The sequence below is a fragment of the Macrobrachium rosenbergii genome, chromosome 14 (assembly GCF_040412425.1).
Source record: "Macrobrachium rosenbergii isolate ZJJX-2024 chromosome 14, ASM4041242v1, whole genome shotgun sequence".
Classification (NCBI taxonomy): Eukaryota; Metazoa; Arthropoda; class Malacostraca; order Decapoda; family Palaemonidae; genus Macrobrachium; species Macrobrachium rosenbergii.
In genome coordinates, this window is record NC_089754.1 from 47318200 (window position 1) to 47336694 (window position 18495).

At 37.5% G+C, this 18495-nt stretch overlaps 1 protein-coding gene across 2 annotated transcripts in view; it reads left to right on the forward strand.

Annotated features, from left to right (window-relative positions):
• The window catches only part of LOC136846093 (uncharacterized), a 217597-nt gene extending 205072 nt beyond the window's left edge, over window positions 1–12525 (forward strand). For both annotated transcript variants that reach the window (XM_067116810.1, XM_067116812.1), the window contains exons 4-6: window positions 5366–5503; window positions 6397–6476; window positions 10439–12525. In XM_067116810.1, coding sequence (XP_066972911.1) covers window positions 5366–5503; window positions 6397–6476; window positions 10439–10588 — 368 coding nt within the window. In that variant the 3' untranslated portion in view covers window positions 10589–12525. The remainder of the gene's footprint in view (window positions 1–5365; window positions 5504–6396; window positions 6477–10438) is intronic.
• The last annotated feature ends 5970 nt before the right edge of the window (window positions 12526–18495 follow it).

Here is an 18495-nt window from a genome sequence, read left to right on the forward strand (position 1 = left end):
CTCTCTTGTGTTGATATGTAATCTAGACACAATTACATTGTCTTTTCTTATGATTGTTTGCACGTACATTTTTTTTATGGTTTTACAGCATTGGAGTGTCAAGAGTTATTTCCAGTGAACAAAATCACTTTTCAGTATGTCAAGAAGCAAAGCCCAAACGGAAACAATACATCATTGAGTTCCATGTATGAAAAAGTGTCCGTGGTGCTATTACGACTAGGCAGACTCAGTTTTTTCAGGTCTCTTTTTATGATATGGGACAATAAGAATTTTACAGCAGTCCTACATCAGCAAGTGTGATGGGTCTTGAGCACAATGTTTTTTAGCTTCTCTACCAGGACATGTAATGCCCACAAGCTTGGTATTCGTCTTAATGAAAAAGTCAGATGCCCAATAAGCACAATGATCAGCTTAGTTTTGTATGAATACCCAGTGAGCGCCACGACCACATACTTTAAGGGTAACAGGGTGTCCCATAAGCATAATGACCAGCTTAGCTTAGGTGAAGAAGCCAGAGGAATATCCATGAATACAATGATCAGGTATTTTTAAAGCCGATAAGCAAATGCAGTGCCAAATTACCATAGTGATCAAAAAGGGGGTTTGTGTACGGGTGAGTTTGTTTATCCTAGAGCCTTAAATTAGATCATTTTTCTGCCAGTAAGACTGAAAAATATTGCACAGACGCATTACAGCGACCAGTTTGGTCACTGTAAAAAAATTAGAAAGTTACATCAACTGTTAACCCATCTGTTGGGTTACACCAACATCACAAGACAAATGTACTGCTCTGTAAGCATAATGGCCGACTTAATACTGAATATGGGCATGAGGGATTAGCTGATCAAAAATAGATAAGTACCCGTGAAACCCCATAAAAAGCAAAACTGAACTTAGTTTATCTGCCAACGAGTGTGATGATTGTGGGGAAAGGCTTGAAGTCTGTTTTTGTACCTAGGGATTTTTCTTGTCAACGAAAAAAATTACATGCTTAATAAGCACAATTCATTTGAGTTTTCTCGTAATTAAGTGAAATGTTTAGTGAAAATAACCAGCTCCTTATTGATATGTATGGACTGAATACGTTTGATGTCATGCATTCGGTCTGACTCGCTTAGAATCTCACCCAACGTTCTCACATGGCCTTGTAAACACACTGCTCATCTCAGTATTCGTGTCGTTGGATAAATACATTGGTCACAATAATCAGCTTAGCATTTACCTATCTGATGCTAAGTGGCATCAATGCACATTTAATTGACTGATTATTTTATGAAAATTTGGCTATAAAGCCTAGCACTACGGCACCTTCAGATGTTGAATGCTTTAGACTGAAAAGAGAGTTGCTGTGGTTGGAGAGCAAGACTGAAGAAAGGAAGCAATGGAGGCAAAATAAAAGGCTGAAAGTGGGTGCAGCTAGGGGCCGTAGGGACGCCGCAGACAACCTTTAGTTACGACTACAGCGCACCACGATAGGTGCACTAACAGCGCTACCCTCCTACGGGGTCAGATTCCTAACTAAAATGTCTTATAAACAATAACTGACGTTACGAAATCATAGGTCATTAACCCCATAATACCCAGTGAACACAGCACTGGGCGGCCTGACAATTTGTTACGACCCCTAGACCCAAAAAGAGGCACGGTTTTATCCCAGTGGATGTTGATAATGTCATGTATGCGCAAGGCTCAGCTTATATTCTGGGGATAAATGGTCGCCATATTATCATGGGCACAACGTTTAGCTTGCCCTTGTGTTGACAATTACTGTGATACGCTCAGCACGATGTTCAGCCTAGTTCAAATGAAATGGTCAGCAAGATAACATGAGTTTTATCTCTTTGGTTAGGATGGTGACCATGAGCGCAAATTTTAATTTGGCTTTTGAGCAGATAGTTAGTACGGTACATGTGACGACAGTATTCAGTAATAATGTTGACTTTTAATTCAATGAATAAGTGTAATTATGTATTTTTAGCTCAAATAAACTGGTTCCTTTTAGTAATGATCTGCTTGGAGTTATAAGAAATCTGGCTTATTAAATGCTTGGGGCATTATAAACGAAAGTGCACCTACTGCGTGCCCATAATTACAATATTCATTTTAGTGTTCAGGTGGATTAGTAGGATTTTTACATCTATTTACATAAAAGACCTGATTGATACTGTTTGGAAACCCATATACTGAACATTTTATTTTCTGATTTGCCGACTGAAAAAGCGTGTGTGCACAAGAGAATTAAAATGTACACGCATCATTTTTATGAGAATGAATGAAATAAATCAGGTGAATAAATCATGGAAATATATTATATATATATATATACAATGAAATGAATGGAATCCAGTAGAAAGAGATGCTTTAAAGAGATCTGCCTACATTAAATCTGTACAAAAAGTGGTTAAAAAAAAAGTCTCAGACCATCATATGATACAAAGACGAACGTAACAATAGCCTGTGGATGTGAGGTCAATACATAAAAGATTAACAAAACCATTAAGATCGCCTGTTCAGGGTTATTTTCAAACTTGCGGAATTACTGTAGTACGGTATGCTAACTTCTCGGTCTTCAGTTTTTTTTTTTTTTTTTCAGGCAATGGTTCCCTGCTAAGAAACAATATAACGTTTCCACACAACGAACTAAATTCACTCAACAGAAACGGTGTACTAGGTGGACAAAATGTACCCAATTGACAAAATGGTAACCAAGAGAAAAAGTAAAAAATGCGCCGAAGATTCGAGTTATCTGTACAGCTGCTACAGCGTTTAATCAAGGCCACCGAAAATAGATCAATCTTTCGGTGGTCTCGGTATAAAGCTGTATGAGCCGCCATCCATGAAACTTTAAACACGGCCTGGTGGTGGCCTATCCTTTATTGCTGCCAGAAGCACGATTATGGCCAAATTTAATCTTAAATAACATAAAAACTACTGAGGCTAAAGGGCTGCAATTCGATATGTTTGATGACTGGAGGGTGGATGATCAACATACCGATTTGCAGCCCTCTAGCCTCTGTAGTTTTTAAGATCTAAAGGCGGACATAAAAAAGTGCGGACGGACAAACAAAGCCGACACAACAGGTACCCAAGAGGTACCCAACTGACAAAAATTTACCCCACGAACAAAATGCGCTCTGGTACATTTTGCATAAATATTGTCCATTGGGTGCATTTTGTCCATTCGGCATGACTTATCCACTGGATACATACTGCCAATTTGGTCTGTTGTCACATTTAGTACACTGGTAACGTTTTGTCTGTTTGGTATATTTTGTCTACGGGTTATAATCTGTTCATGGTTTCTCCGCAGGCACCCATTTAGCCACCCCCCCCCCCAAACACCTACCCACCCTCTAAAAAAATGAAGACTGAAGACTTAATAAACTTCAACATGGTCGGAAATATTCGTATCTACCGAATCATAAACATCAATGTAATTAGACTCAGTTTCTGACAAATCGGCAGAAATAATTACGCATTCTCCACAGTAAACAATATTACTTGTTTTGCTCAATTTTGTATTAACAGTCATGGACTGACGTCACATCTATGAATGACGCTAGTGGGCGTTTCTGCACCAAACAGCAGAAAATTGTGTTACAAATAAAAACCAAATTGATGGACATACTGCAACCGGCATGGTGACGCAGTGGTACGATTCTCGGCTACCACTCGACAGGGTCGGGGTTCAAATCCCGCCGCAAACTGATGGCTCGGATTGAGCCACTGCACAAATACGGCAGGCCGTCAACCTAACGGTCCGAAAAAGCCCGACAAGTTCAGTAAGAGAATAGGTACCAGCCCTTGGGCTGGGGAGTTGAACAGTGGGCTTAGCGACACACCTGCCACATGTTATATAAAGGTACTGGGACATGTTCCCCAACTGGCTGTCAGCCTAAGAAACAGGAGATCAGCGCCTGCCCTATGAGCGTACAGAGGCCCAGGAGGAATTTAACTTTTAACATGAATTACGGTATATCAGTCCTCAAATTGCATACAAAATATGCGAGGTACATTGTAATTACCCTTTTAAAGGAACTGTGAATGTTCTAAGTGATCTTAGTAATTAGTAGGTTAGCAATTTCAACACATATTTTTTACTTTCTACAACTTAACAAGTACGACAAGCCTTGAATAGTCCAGTATGTAAGACTATGCATCACGAAACAACATTTTTTGCTCGTTCATCATTATCTATGAGTTCATGTATTTCAACCAAAAAAGACTCTTAGTGACCCTGAAACCCCTGTACAATGGTTTCCTTCTTTTGGAGTTCTTTCATTTGTTTTTAGAACTATGCTTGCAGTTTCATTATTCCCGGGCATGACTTTTCTACTCTGGATGAATTTCAATCCATTATGACAGATGAAACATAACCCCAAATCATTCCTTCGCCCTCCCTACAGCACTGGAGAAAAAAAGCGTGTGGTCACACATATGCACACCAGACACACATATGTGTATATGTATGTGTGTATATATACACAACAGTACTTTCCCTCTGAGGTACAGAGGGAGTGCAAAATACGTTTGGTATGCCACAGACACTACTTCAATCTTTCTCCTGGTATTTCAAAGAATACAGCATGGTATTAGGATGGAAAGCACTAATTAACTAGATAATTTGACAGACATATTGATTATCAATATAGGGATAAACACAATTCCCTGTCATCAGTATCGGGGATTAATGAGGATGAATTGGATGAGGTATGAAATAAACCATTTACCTGACAGCGTTCAATAATGGTTGTTAATGTTTGTCGATGAATCAGAACTGTTCCACAAGTGTAGAACAGTTACACAAGGGTAGAACAAAGTAACTGTATGACTGCGCGAGCAATCAAAGACTACCTAGGTACAGGTTCCTTCACAAAATTGCAAATTCTCAAACAAAATAAACAACGTGCATTTTTCTTTTTGCTGTATATACAAACCCTGCGCACTAATCACAAATACCTTAAACCCTTGTATTCATTAAGTTGCCGCATCTCTCTCCCTTAACAGTAGTTCGGTATTACATCTAACTCGTAAGATTCACACATCTAAAAGTCTAAAATGAGAGAGGATTTAATTAGAAGAGATAAAACACGCCTGGAATTGCCTGTGCATAAAATTAAATACGTTAAAATGTCAATTTACATTAATCCAGCCACACATTGATATCACGCCCAGTGCATCTCCCTTGGCCACTACCATACCACCGAGCCCATTCCCACCCCCAAAACACTGCCTTCAGCTCACCCAACCACCCACCACCCACCCACCCACTTACCCGCAACACAGCAATATCGCCTTTGATTAAGCAATGTCAATTAATCTGGAGGTCCCAGGACGGCCGGCATCATGCTCTGTTCTCTTCCAGGAATGCAGAACCTCAGCATCTCTTGCTCCCTCGTCTGCTGCATCCTGCTGGGGGCTTCGGCCGTCGTCGGCAGCTTCGGCATCATTCAGAGGCAGATCTCGGCCGTTCTCATCACGGGCGTCATGTATATTCTGGCAGGTAGGAATTGGCTGTTTCTGCACGGCCACCTATAGAGTCAGGTGGCCGTGGTTTCTGACGCTGCGCGATTAGCGGCTGGCAGTGGTAGAAGCAGTGGCACAAGTACTGTCAGCGGTGTCTTGGGTTTCACTGCCATCATTATCATTAATAATAATAGTAGTAGCAGAAGCATAATCCAGGCGGAATCAAGGTTTAAGTTGATATTATTAATACCTACGCCGTATTCGGTTCACGCGTTATGGCTAGCTTGTAAAACGTGCATACTCCTTAAAATTAGGATCCAGCCTTTTTCCGAGAACCGTAATTTCAGAAACCCAATACTCCTTAAGGCATGAGCAGGCTTCTTCTAGGTCGGATACGCGTGGCATGGCTGGGCACAGCAGTTCCCACTGGCCTGTAAAACTGCTTATACCCTGCTTATAATGTTGGACATCTACTTTGCTTTGAATTCAGTCGGTGTGTTCGCATTTTCGTGTTAACTTTTTTCTAGTTTCATAACACAAGCTGTTATTTTTTTCCACTGTACTACATTTGGCTAACATCAACAGTAGCAAAACTCAATCCGAAGGAATTACTAAGCCTCACTGAAGTTTTCAGAGACATTAAAGCAAACAAAGTAATTTTCGGAAAAAATATCTGAATTCAGATAAATTCCCCGGGGTACAGATCAGAACAGACTCGTTTTCTAGAAATAAGACTTTCTTTGTTTCCACAAATGAGCTTCCCATTCCGTGGAAGCTTGTCGTGGAAGTTAATGGGCTCTTTGGCTTATCAGTACGAATAATAATGATGGTAAAAATCTCCTTATTTCCTGTAATAACACAGCACGTGAACGCTGCTCATTTCTTCTGAAAATTAGGATTTCAAAACTGAGGAAATTCGTCTCTTTTCAGCTACCTTCGGCCTCTTCTGCCTCTCCATCATGCACTTCAAACGCAAGACGAAGAAGGATTGCGGTGTGCTCGACTCCCAGGTGAGAAAGTTAATTAATCATGTAGCTGTGCATCATTACCTTTCCTAAAATATGATCACGTGACCTAACAAATCTCATGGGTATGACGAGCACCTTTGAAACATTTCACATAGGTAGGCTACCTTAACTTGAAACACCATATATGCATTTCACATAGGTACCTTAACTTGACATCATATGATCTGACGTTTCTGAAGGGTATGTCGGGTACCATGTGATAGCCTATATTTCACAATATTATCTTTACCTAAAGCATCACAACATTTTCTAAAAAAAAAAAAAAAAAAAGGAAAGGCATCACGCACGTTATAAAGATATCAAGGTCACATGTCAAACTTTACGACGGCTGAAAAACCATATGTCATGTAAAACAACATTCATTTTATCTACGAGAAAGAGCGTCATTGTGTCCACTTCGCATTTATGCCCTAAAATAGAAAACTGGAGTATCTACAAAACTTTCGAACTAGAGATATGCCACCTACTGGGCTCCTGAAACACTAATACACAAGTTACTGCAGTTTCAGAATGATTCTTCAGTGCTTTATTTAGGGGGTCCCATTTGCAGTATCTGCAAAATCAGCAGTAAGGCAGGAGAAAACTGAAGTATCTCCAAAATTTTCCAAACAGAGATATGCCACCTACTGGGCTCCTGAAACACTAATACACAAGTTACTGCAGGTTCAGAATGATTCTTCAATGCTTTATTTAGGGGTTCCCATTTGCAGCATCTGCAAAATCAGCAGTAAGGCAAAGGAAAACTGCAGTGTCTACCATTTTTCTCAGTTTTGTATTTTTGCAGATACTGCAGGCTTCCATTTTAGGGCAGATTTCCTTAATGTGAATTCAAATAATTCACGCTACTTGAACAAACACTTCAAGGAGCAAGAAAGACACTAAAAGCACCCGAGTGAACCCCTTGTACCCCTTGAATCACGTTACGCGATGAGAAGCAAATGGTATACAGCACGTTTGGCGCAAATGGCTTTTGTTGCCGCGACAAAGGAATTTTATGCATAAGTGAACGGGGGGGAGAGCAGATAGCGCTTACCTCTTCGTTCTCTCTATTTCCCTCTTTTGGGGAACAAAAACTGACATCAGCAAAGACATTAGCGTTACCGGAAATTTCACTTGGTAATTAATATATATATATATATATATTATCATATATATACATATGTATATATATATATATATATATATATATATATATATATATATATATATATATATATTAATGACTAGTTAGTGAAATTTCCTGTAACGCTAATGATTTTGCTGTTGTCAATTTTCATCCTCCAAAAGAGGGAAATAGTAGAAAACAAAGAGATAAGCTGCTGTCTGATCTTATATATATATATATATATATATATATATATATATATATATATATATATATATATATATATATAGATATGTATATATGTATATATATATATATATATATATATATGTATATATGTATATATGTATATATATATATATAGATATGTATATATATATATATATATATATATATATATATATATATATATATGTGTGTGTATATATATATATATATATATATATATATATATATATATATATATATATATATATATATATATATTCACTGCTAACATAATCATGCACGCTCCATATGAAAAGCTCCGCAACAAATAAAACCCTTCAAACACTGTGCATACAGGATGTTTATCAGCTGACCGTCGATCCACCTGGCACCAATTGTAAATGGAAGTACTACATTCCGTAAAGCTATCACAGAATAAAGAATCAACGCAAGTGACTACTGCATCTGAAAGTAATACACAGCTCGGAATTCAAGGAGCAATGGTGCAAATCCCTCTCCAGAAACGATGAACCAGCAAATAGAATAAAAGGGAATAGATATAAATCACGATGAGATAGATAGCCAATACCAACTGGCAAAAGGAACCTAAAAGACAGGATATGAAGAGAGTAAATTGCTTTATATCTCCTCATTCGGCCACTCACATTTCTTCCTCTGACTTTCGTCCTCTTTGGGAACCCGACAAATTTACAGAGCCCTAAAATTCCTCCTATTATTGTACGATCGCCGTAACCATCGTTGCAAAGAGCTGAATCAAATGCAATTAACTGCCTTCGCCGTGTGCCTTCTCTGTAAGCAAGAGCGCCTTCTCTGTAAGCAAGAGCGCCTTCTCTGTAAGCAAGAGCGTTCCGCACAAACGGCCAGCTTAATTAACACCGTCGTATCTGTGAAGAGAGGAGGAGTTAACGCGGTTTTTTTTCCCCCCCTTCGTGCAATCAGAACTTTCTATACGCGGGAGAAAAGAAACAAAAGGCAATTATACCCTATCTCTCCAACGGGACAATGGCCACTCCATGATCCGGTTTATGCCTGTTCTCTCTTTTTGCTTCCGTTCCCCCCTTTCTTATAAAGGATAATTAGTAACTCTCTCTCTCTCTCTCTCTCTCTCTCTCTCTCTCTCTCTCTCTCTCTCTCTCTCTCTCTAAATAACCTTCTTTCTCTGTCACTTATGAATGCGTAGTGCCAGCCTCTCTCTCTCTCTCTCTCTCTCTCTCTCTCTCTCTCTCTCTCTCTCTCTCTCTCTCTCTCTCTCTAATAAACCTTTTTTCTCTGTTACTTATGAATGCGTAACGCCAGCCTCTCTCTCTCTCTCTCTCTCTCTCTCTCTCTCTCGTGAACTCCGGGTGAGTAAATTCTGCTCTCTACCTTTCATGAAATACTTCTCACTCTATCTGTTTTTGTCTCTTGTAATTTCATCTCCTCTCTCTCTCTCTCTCTCTCTCTCTCTCTCTCTCTCTCTCTCTCTCTCTCTCTCTCTCTCTCAATTGTCTGCCTCATATGGAAAACGTGAACGAGAGTTAGAAATATCTGAAATTCAAGTTACCAAATCTGCTGAGCCTTTGATAGACGGCAAGAGATGACGGCAGAAAATCCCAAGATATTCACTGAAAAATCCATTGGATGGGATCCTCTCTGAGTTGCTGCGAGGCGATACTCTGGTTCCCAGTTGTTTCTTTTGGCGTTTCGATATTTTTTTTTTTTTTTGCGAACAAATGACTACCGACAATAGTCAAAAGGTAGTTTGGCTAAATGTCAAAAGTACATTCAAATTTTTTTTTAAATGTTAGAGCTTAATCTCTAAAATATTTTGAATTATAATAGAATGCATTTAAACTATAGCAAGTTCACAATTATACTTATAAATTAATAAAATATGTACGCACTTTACTGGATCATGAATGCATACATACATACATACATACATACATACATACATACATACACACACACACACACACACACACACACACATATATATATATATATATATATATATATATATATATATATATATATATATATATATATATATATATATATATATATATATATATATATACTTCGACCACCCTTTCCTCCTTAGTAAAACTTCTGAATTATATACACTTTCCACCAACCTATCGTCTCCGGTCTCTCCGCTGACCAAACCATCTCAAAACTCTTTGATGTGTCCTTTCAAATAAGCTAACTATTTTATAACATCGTATTTCTTCATTTCTTAGACATTCCGGTATACTGAACGAAAGTTCGTCTCAACAGTATTTGATTTCATGTCCACACGTCCTTTAAATTTTGAATTTTCCCCTCCCCGACTTTTAGCTCGAAACAAAAGCGGCCTGTACATGGAGTTTACGTCGTAAACGGTTAAATTACGCTGTGAATCCCATTTTCACTATCACCCCATTTACCCTTTCACACAGCAAAGTTTACCAAGGTTTTTCAAAACACATCCATCTGTGCACGAGATAGAATAAGAGTTAAAATGACAAGAAGCATTCTTTGCCTTAACTGACCATCATCCTTCTCGCAAACTCACAATTAATCTCAATGTCAACATGCCTGCCACCATAACCGACACAAGAACAAGCCACTCACCGTTGTTTCATTCCAGGTAACGCCCGAGTACAGCAGCGCCAGAATCTTCCAGACGGGCTGGTCCCTTGATCTGGGGTGGGGTGGCGTCGTCACCTGCCTGATGGCAGCTCTGCTGTGGCTCCTGTTGGCCCGTATCATGCGCTACAACCCAATTTCTTTATCCTGATGTCACCCCTGCCCCCGCCCTTGCACTCGACAGTGCCGTCGCTTCTTCATCTTCTGCCTACGGATCTGTTACTGCAAGCAATCGGTCCAGTAGGGAAATGTGGTCCCACTACCATGACAATAACAGCAGCTTCAGTAGCGGAAACGGTTCTGTTCAGCTATGATGGCAATAATACAAAATGTTTATTTTTCTTTAGGCGTTTGGTCAGTGAAGATGGCGCTATGTCGCTCATGTCTTTTGTGCCTTCTTCATGAGGAGTTACTTCCGAACAGCCATTTAGTAACAGCACAGGGGACAGACGTACATACAAGCACTATGTTCAGGGCCAAACAGACAAGTGTGGCATAATGTTCTTGGCCAGAACGGAGGCATGGAAGTGATGCCGTGTCAAAAGATGTGATCCCAGTTATGTACCGTTTGTTCAGAAAGTGAGGGCGAGGTGGGAATTAAGACGTTCTGAAAGACACTTACAACGAAGGTCACGAGAAATCTGACCTTTTGCTTCAGTGAGAACAAGGCTGTCATGCAGATATAGCCGAACCGTCTTGAGATATATAAACACTTTTTTTTTATATCACAATTTTTTCATTGTAATCATCTGAGATCATTCTAAGCGACCATAACCAACTTCTTAGATTGTCAGTCTTAGCCAATGATCTGAAACTCAAAATATTGCTCTACTTTCCCTTAAACAAAAAGCATTTTAAATTATATATGATTATACATCTCCAACCTTAGAAATGAAGCCGACAAGGAATTGACGGTTTCATCTGCAGTGTTGTGGTTACAAGACGGTTACTTACAACATTTTCAACCAAAACCTCTTATCTATATGGCAGAGAATAAATGAGCTGGCTTGGTGAACTGGTAGCTGAACTTTGGGCAGTCAACTGTTAAAAGCATTACTGGTGTTTGCAGCAGTGTCACCATACTTATGATGACACCGACTGAACTAATAACGCTGAATTTATCTTATAATCTTCACATGCTTTTTGCACAGTTTTTCATCCTGATATCAGCTTTGGCAACTCAATGCTTGAAGCCCAGTCGACGATAAGTGATCCATCTCTTCTACTTGATACTTGGCATGGAGATCTTGAGCAAGGAAAATTTGTGGAGATACAGCACCATGTTTACTAAGGTGTACTTGCTCTTGGTACGTAATTTCTTGGAAACGAAAGCATTTTTACAATGCACAGCAGAAAATGCATTAAACGGAAAGAGCAGAGGCGTCAGAAACTGTGCAATAGTTCGCAATAAACAAACGACTGAATGAACGGCCTGCCACTTGGACCTAATTCTCATGATTTACTGCAATTCCAACGTGAAACCACTCGTGTAAAGCTTTTCTCCATAAGCTTCCCATTTATCCAATGGCCAGAGCTGTTGATGTTGTAACCCATGATCGCTTGTCAGCACTGTAATCATCAAGCTCTCATCGTCACTTTAGCTTTAAGGAAGACTGAATGGATTCATCCAGGAGTTCCCTCTCATCTTCATCACCACCTCACACACGAACATCATTACAAAGCTGACTTGCATAACTGAATCAGCCCCTATATGTGTATAATACTCAAATGGTTCACACCGTGCAACTGATTGCCGCTGCCATCGTCATCTCGCTTGTTGAGGAATCCATAGGTCAGCTACTACTCACTTTATGTAAATACGATATAAAAAATAATATATATATATATACATCTATTTTTCTTGTAAATTTTTGTGCACTTTGTTTCAACGGTTGCTTAAGAATGGAAGCCACTTTGCGTTTTTCTATTGTATATTGTACCATAATCATAATATAATGATTGCTAAATATTATATACTGTTCCCATTTCACATTAACTGGACTGCACCAGCAAATACGCAAAACGTGTTTCTTTTTTATACATTAGGGTGCTTCATTGTGATATTTTCAATCATTAAATTGCTACTACAGAGAATTGTTACATGACCCAATGCGGCAGTTATGGCTGGCAAAAAAAAAAAATAATGTAATCTCCTGAACATTTTACAACGTGTAAAGCTTGCAGAGTTGACTTTCCTGCTTCATATACAGTTACATTTCCTTCAAATTGTTGAATAAATGATGGAAATTTTTAAACGTCTTAGTAAAGAGGCAATTACTTTCCAAACTCTTATGGAACTTGATGCTACATCAGACAGCAATTTAGGTTTCACCGAGAACATTTCCTTCAACTCTCTTTCACATAAACCTTGAATTTCGTGAAATGGCATGAGTACTCTCTGCGTTCGTGCCCATCATTATTACCATTTCAAAATACCGAACGGCAGTGAAGGATCACTGCAATATGCCCCAGAATCAAAATTCCAGAAAACAGAAACCACCTTCTTAATGAGACAGTTAGGGCACCAACTGTTTGTCAACCATTTCCACTCAAGAGGATGTTTTGTCCATATACGAATCAGGAGGGTCAACTGTGCACAGATTTGTGTAAATATATGTATACATGAAATGTACCGATATTTAAAATCGTAAGTCTCCAAAAAGATTAAAAAAAGCTCACGAACGATATGTAACATTAAATAATACTCAAACTCATTGTCTAGAAGTAGATATAAGCATGAATCTTCACTGTAAACAAATTTAATGCTATACATATATAACAAGAAGCCATCACATACATACTACGCCGGGTTACAAAGGAGAATAAACTATGATATTACAACCCCCATAGAATACTTCTATATCCCATAGGAAAATGCTCAATATATTTACATTAAATGTTGCTTGTTGTTGAACGTTAAATGTAGAAGTGTTATAAAATACAGCATATACGATTGTACGATATACAAACATCAGTGTAATCATTGAGCAAGTCATGTACTACCGTGTATGTATGTATATATATATATATATATATATATATATATATATATATATATATATTACTACGGTAATCAAACAAACATTTCCAGTAGCAACCTCGGTTACGAGAGCACAGTGGCTTCTCAGTAACAAACAAAATCACTAATTTCTCTCAAAGTATGTCAATGTACAACTTGGAAACCATTCAAAATATCCTTGGTTCATCTTGTGGATCCATGTGCCGGCACATGTTTCCATTTGCCGAACTTCTAAGGAAGAAGATTTTTTTCCAACTTGCCGCATTACTCGAGCGTATAAGCCGCATTTCCTCCCCTTTCCCAGTTAGCATAGCCTTGTAATAAATATATAACGGGGTTTATATTTGCAACAGCTTTACGAGTGCCAATGTGATTAGCATTCCCATTTATGCTGCGTGAGGGTACAGTAATACAAGTTATCTCCTTGACCACGTAATCAGAACTTTCTCGTAGACAAGAGCAGAAGAGGTTCTTTTGAGCATTGGACAAGCCGATAAGAGCAAGGTTCTCATTTCCAATACATGCATGTAACACAGACAAACTATAACGAGGGATTCACACCTGAAATAGGAAAGATCTAAGTAGCAAACACACCTATAATGTAACGGCTCCTCTAATCAACACGTATAGCTAAAACAGAAAAGTTTACCTAACCAACAATGCAGCCACATAAATCTCCAAAAAACATTCACACCTGGGAAATCAAGGCTATAACTTACAAGCAATACCGACCCTTAAAACAAAGTCACATGAACCAAAAACGCTGCCGAGTATTGCACACATTGAAATTAGAAAGGCTACAACACTGCCACTTACAACAGAAAATTTCTAAAGATCAAAACGGACCCCAGAAACAAAGGTACTCTGAGGTCATGAAAACACCAACAATACACTGTAAAATTTACCTCGATTAACACACACCTAAACAGAAACTGATGACTACAACAGACGCCCAAAACAGCAACAAACGCAACAACAAAAATATTCTAGTTCTAGATTAACATCGACAAGTCGAGAGTTCTAGTTCCCGTGAGAGAAATGTCCAACGAATAAAATAAAAACTTTTCCTTGGCGAGAGTCATTTAGACTGAAGGTTCTCTAAAACTTTAAGAGCAATATTAATGGTAAAAAAATCGTCAGCACTGAAAGCTATGCTCATTTACATCTGGATGCTTCGTGATAACGATTAATTTCGATAAAACCTCGTGCTATATAAAGCAGAATAACTACATAAAATGCGTCCCTTAAATCCGCTATGTGAGCTTTTTTAGAGATATTTAGAACACGCTAGATATAGCCTAGTTAGGCATGAAATAGGGTGGTATGTTGCTTTGCTGTTAAATGTATACCGTAGAAGAGTCATTGTCAATATCGTGACTCATTAGCAGAAGTTACAAGATGGAAGATTAAAGCAAAGGTTCTGTTTTTATTACGAATGGAATGCTATGAAGTTCTGGTATATTTGGAGTGCGCTACCCTACAAGAACGTGAAGATAAACAGTCTGCTCTGTACATGGGTGTGCTTCAGAGGCAGATTCTCAGTTTCATCAGCATTATTTATTTAACCGGTTCTCATTATGTGCATAAAGTCAAGCAGATAAATAACATAAAGGTATGTCTTGCAATAAGTACGTTATTTTTGCTTCACAAAAATTCATGAATGGAAGAAATTACATGGGGTCCGTACCCAACTACAACGGCAGTAGACATGAAGTGAAATAATAGGCATAACAAAAATTAAACCTCCCTAAAAAGTCAATACAGATCAACAAAAGGGACCAAATCCCTCATATTAGAAAAGATATTTCATGAAATATAGTTGGAAGGAATGCGATTTGGTCATTATAAGGGTAAATTTTATTTTCCAAGTTGAAATGACTGTCCACAGTCCTGGGCAAGTGGTGTAATCTACTGTACATACCTTGTGTACAGTACAGAACACTGAAAAAGATGGAACAGTGTGTGTCACAGGACCAACGAAAGGCAACTGAAAGAAAAAATAGGCTTGCGTAGGTTTTGTCAGTTCCAGCACAGTTAAGATATAATTACAAAGGAGTAGAAAGAGTTCAGATAATTAGTCATAGTTTCCGAAACCTTATACCATGAGTGATAGACAATAGTTGTTAGATCTAAGTGTGGTGGTTAGAACCAGCGTTGTTGACTTTGCTTTCCAAGAGTCCATTGCTATCAAAAAGTTTGAGATACCTAACTATATAACTGATAATCACGTTACCATACTAACGCCTAGACTAAAGTAGTTATTTTACAAGTTAACGTTATCATTTTACCCAAAAAAAATTTCTAAAAGCCTTGCATGGGTGCACTTGGCAACCATATACCACCGTTTACCAAACTTGTGCCCTAGATCTTAAAAAATCATTTTTGTCAAGAAAGTAATGTGCAATCCTAATGTTACAGCATTTTTAAATCAGCGTTTCATTTGGTTTCTTTTCACTTAGAGGAATAAAAAAAAAAAACTTGTGTTCACATAAGTACCTTTGAAGGTACATTTATGCTCTGATAGTGATGGACTTGTCCATAAACGAGAACATTTCCTTCAGGGGCACAAGGACAGTGATGCATGACAGCAAAGGCTAGCGAAGACAAGCAACATCGCTGCTGTATCTAAAATAGAAAAGGGATCTAAGAGGATATATGTCACAATAAATACGTGACACATAAAAACAGACGGATGAACATTTTAGTTGATGGAACTAGGTCATACAGATAACAGATAGAAGCGGAGACAAGAGAGAAAGAGAAAAAGAGGGAGAGGGAGAGAGTGGGAGGGAAAAGTATAAAATAAAATAAAATTATACTGTTATGCTGATGTGTTGCGTAGCGTAGTCAGTAGGCTATGCCCTGAAACGAAGTGTTAAGTACAATGTAACGTAGCCCAGAGGTGTTCAATCACACAGCACTGAAGTGAATTCTTGCTTATATATTATATATATATATATTATATATATATATATATATATATATATATATATATATATATATATATATATATATAATATATATATATATATATAATATATAAAAGTATATATGTATGTATTTATACACACACACACACACACACACAGACTATATAGGCTATATGCCACAACACAACATCAACACTTCAACTTTATAGCAATCCAATCACAGCATCGCACTGTGAAACGTTACTGACAAGAGCATAGGCTAATCAATTATATTTTTGTGATAACAAAATTGCCTCAAGATCAAACCCACAGTTTCGTTCATACTACCAACACAAGTTACGGCTTACTGGCCAATAATAAAAATTCTTTTCTACTCAAAAGCTATGGTTACTATTATTTTTCTAAACATCGAATTTCTAAATGTTAAACGCTGATAGCATAGTCACTTAACCCCGCGAGTTACCAGAAGGGATACATGATTAAAAATTAGGTTCTACATTTGCATATAATTTATATATGTATATATATATATATATATATATAATATATATATATATATATATATATATATATATATATATCCTCTTATAATATATATATATATTGTCATCACTTTAAGGGTGACAATGATTAATATATCTGGTCGTAGTTTCCCATCGTGGTTTTAATAAAATGTAGAAATAATGTTAATTCTAATTTGGCATATATGAAACTAATAGGTATCAAGTGTTCCAATTTAATTTGCAAAACAGTTTATCACTTATACGATCTAGACTACAAAATTAAAATCTGATCATATGACAAGATCAACGCTAGATTTGAATTAGCAGTGTGCATTCAGCGCCATCTTGTGATAAGAGTGAAAACTAACGATGTCACTGACGCTTGAGCTGATCTCTCTTTGGTAAATCTTCCAAGTTTATATCTTAGATGTAAGTGCTGAAATGGCAAAAAAAAAAAAATGTATTCCATGAGGTTCCGCACGTTGATAATTTAGAATGGTTTTTAAGACAGAAAAGGCACTGAAAACGATAAGAAAGTAAGTTGTTTTTCAAGTGCAGTTCAACTTGAGCACTGTGCACTGAGCAGATTCACATGAATGCTAGAAAATCCACAGATGGTGATGGCTATGCAAGATTTTTTTATGCCTGTCGTTCTTATACTTGTACTAATAAAGTCTGTATTACTCTACAGTCAGTTTTCTATTAAGCTATAGTTACGGTTAATACGTATTTAAGGGTCATATGGAAATGGTAATTAGTACGCGTTCCATTTTTTTTTATAATTCCCTAAGAATAATAACTTCATATTCCTTCATTAGCCAGCAATCCTTTTATCAATAACGAACTTTGCTGATTTTATAATGAAGATGAACTATTTAAGGATATCCAACACACAAAAATACAATCCTGCCATATCTGGACAATTTCTTATCATATAACACTTTTATATCAGTCTGTTGCAACTTTTTTTTTCAGATCCAATGGCTTACACAAACACCACCGTACGAAATTTTTAAATACCCCACCCTTTTCACTTTCTTTCACATTTCTTTCCTTTAAGGACGTCCCAATGCCTGGAAACTTGTATTAAAATACTTGACAACACTAAAATCAAAACTATAATAATCGGATTACATGTCACATTGAAAATCTAATTTTCCGTATGAGCGTATATCACTGACTGATATCAATATACTAAAGATTTACATTGACAGATGATAAAAAAAATCAAAACTATGGATACATACATGGTATCAGATTACAAAATGATACTAAACGAGTTGGCTGAATCAAACAACGATACGACAATACTCTGTCTTAAAATTATTATAAAACTAGAATTTTAAGCAACACTGAAGCTTTACATTTAGATCTGTGTGACGGATTGACTGTCAAAGAATGTCATATGCAATGGCTATGGAAAAAAAAGGTACATTTTCAAGCAGAATGCTACTTTGTACTTCCATTAGAATTTTGATTCGTAAACTTCACGAAAAAATAAGCTTTTAAAGGATATGTGCAGGTTAGCCTCGCGTTGGCTGAAAGGGCGACTGGGCCACTGTAACTCAAACAAAATTTTTTATGCTTTTTCAGTTCACGTTCTCTT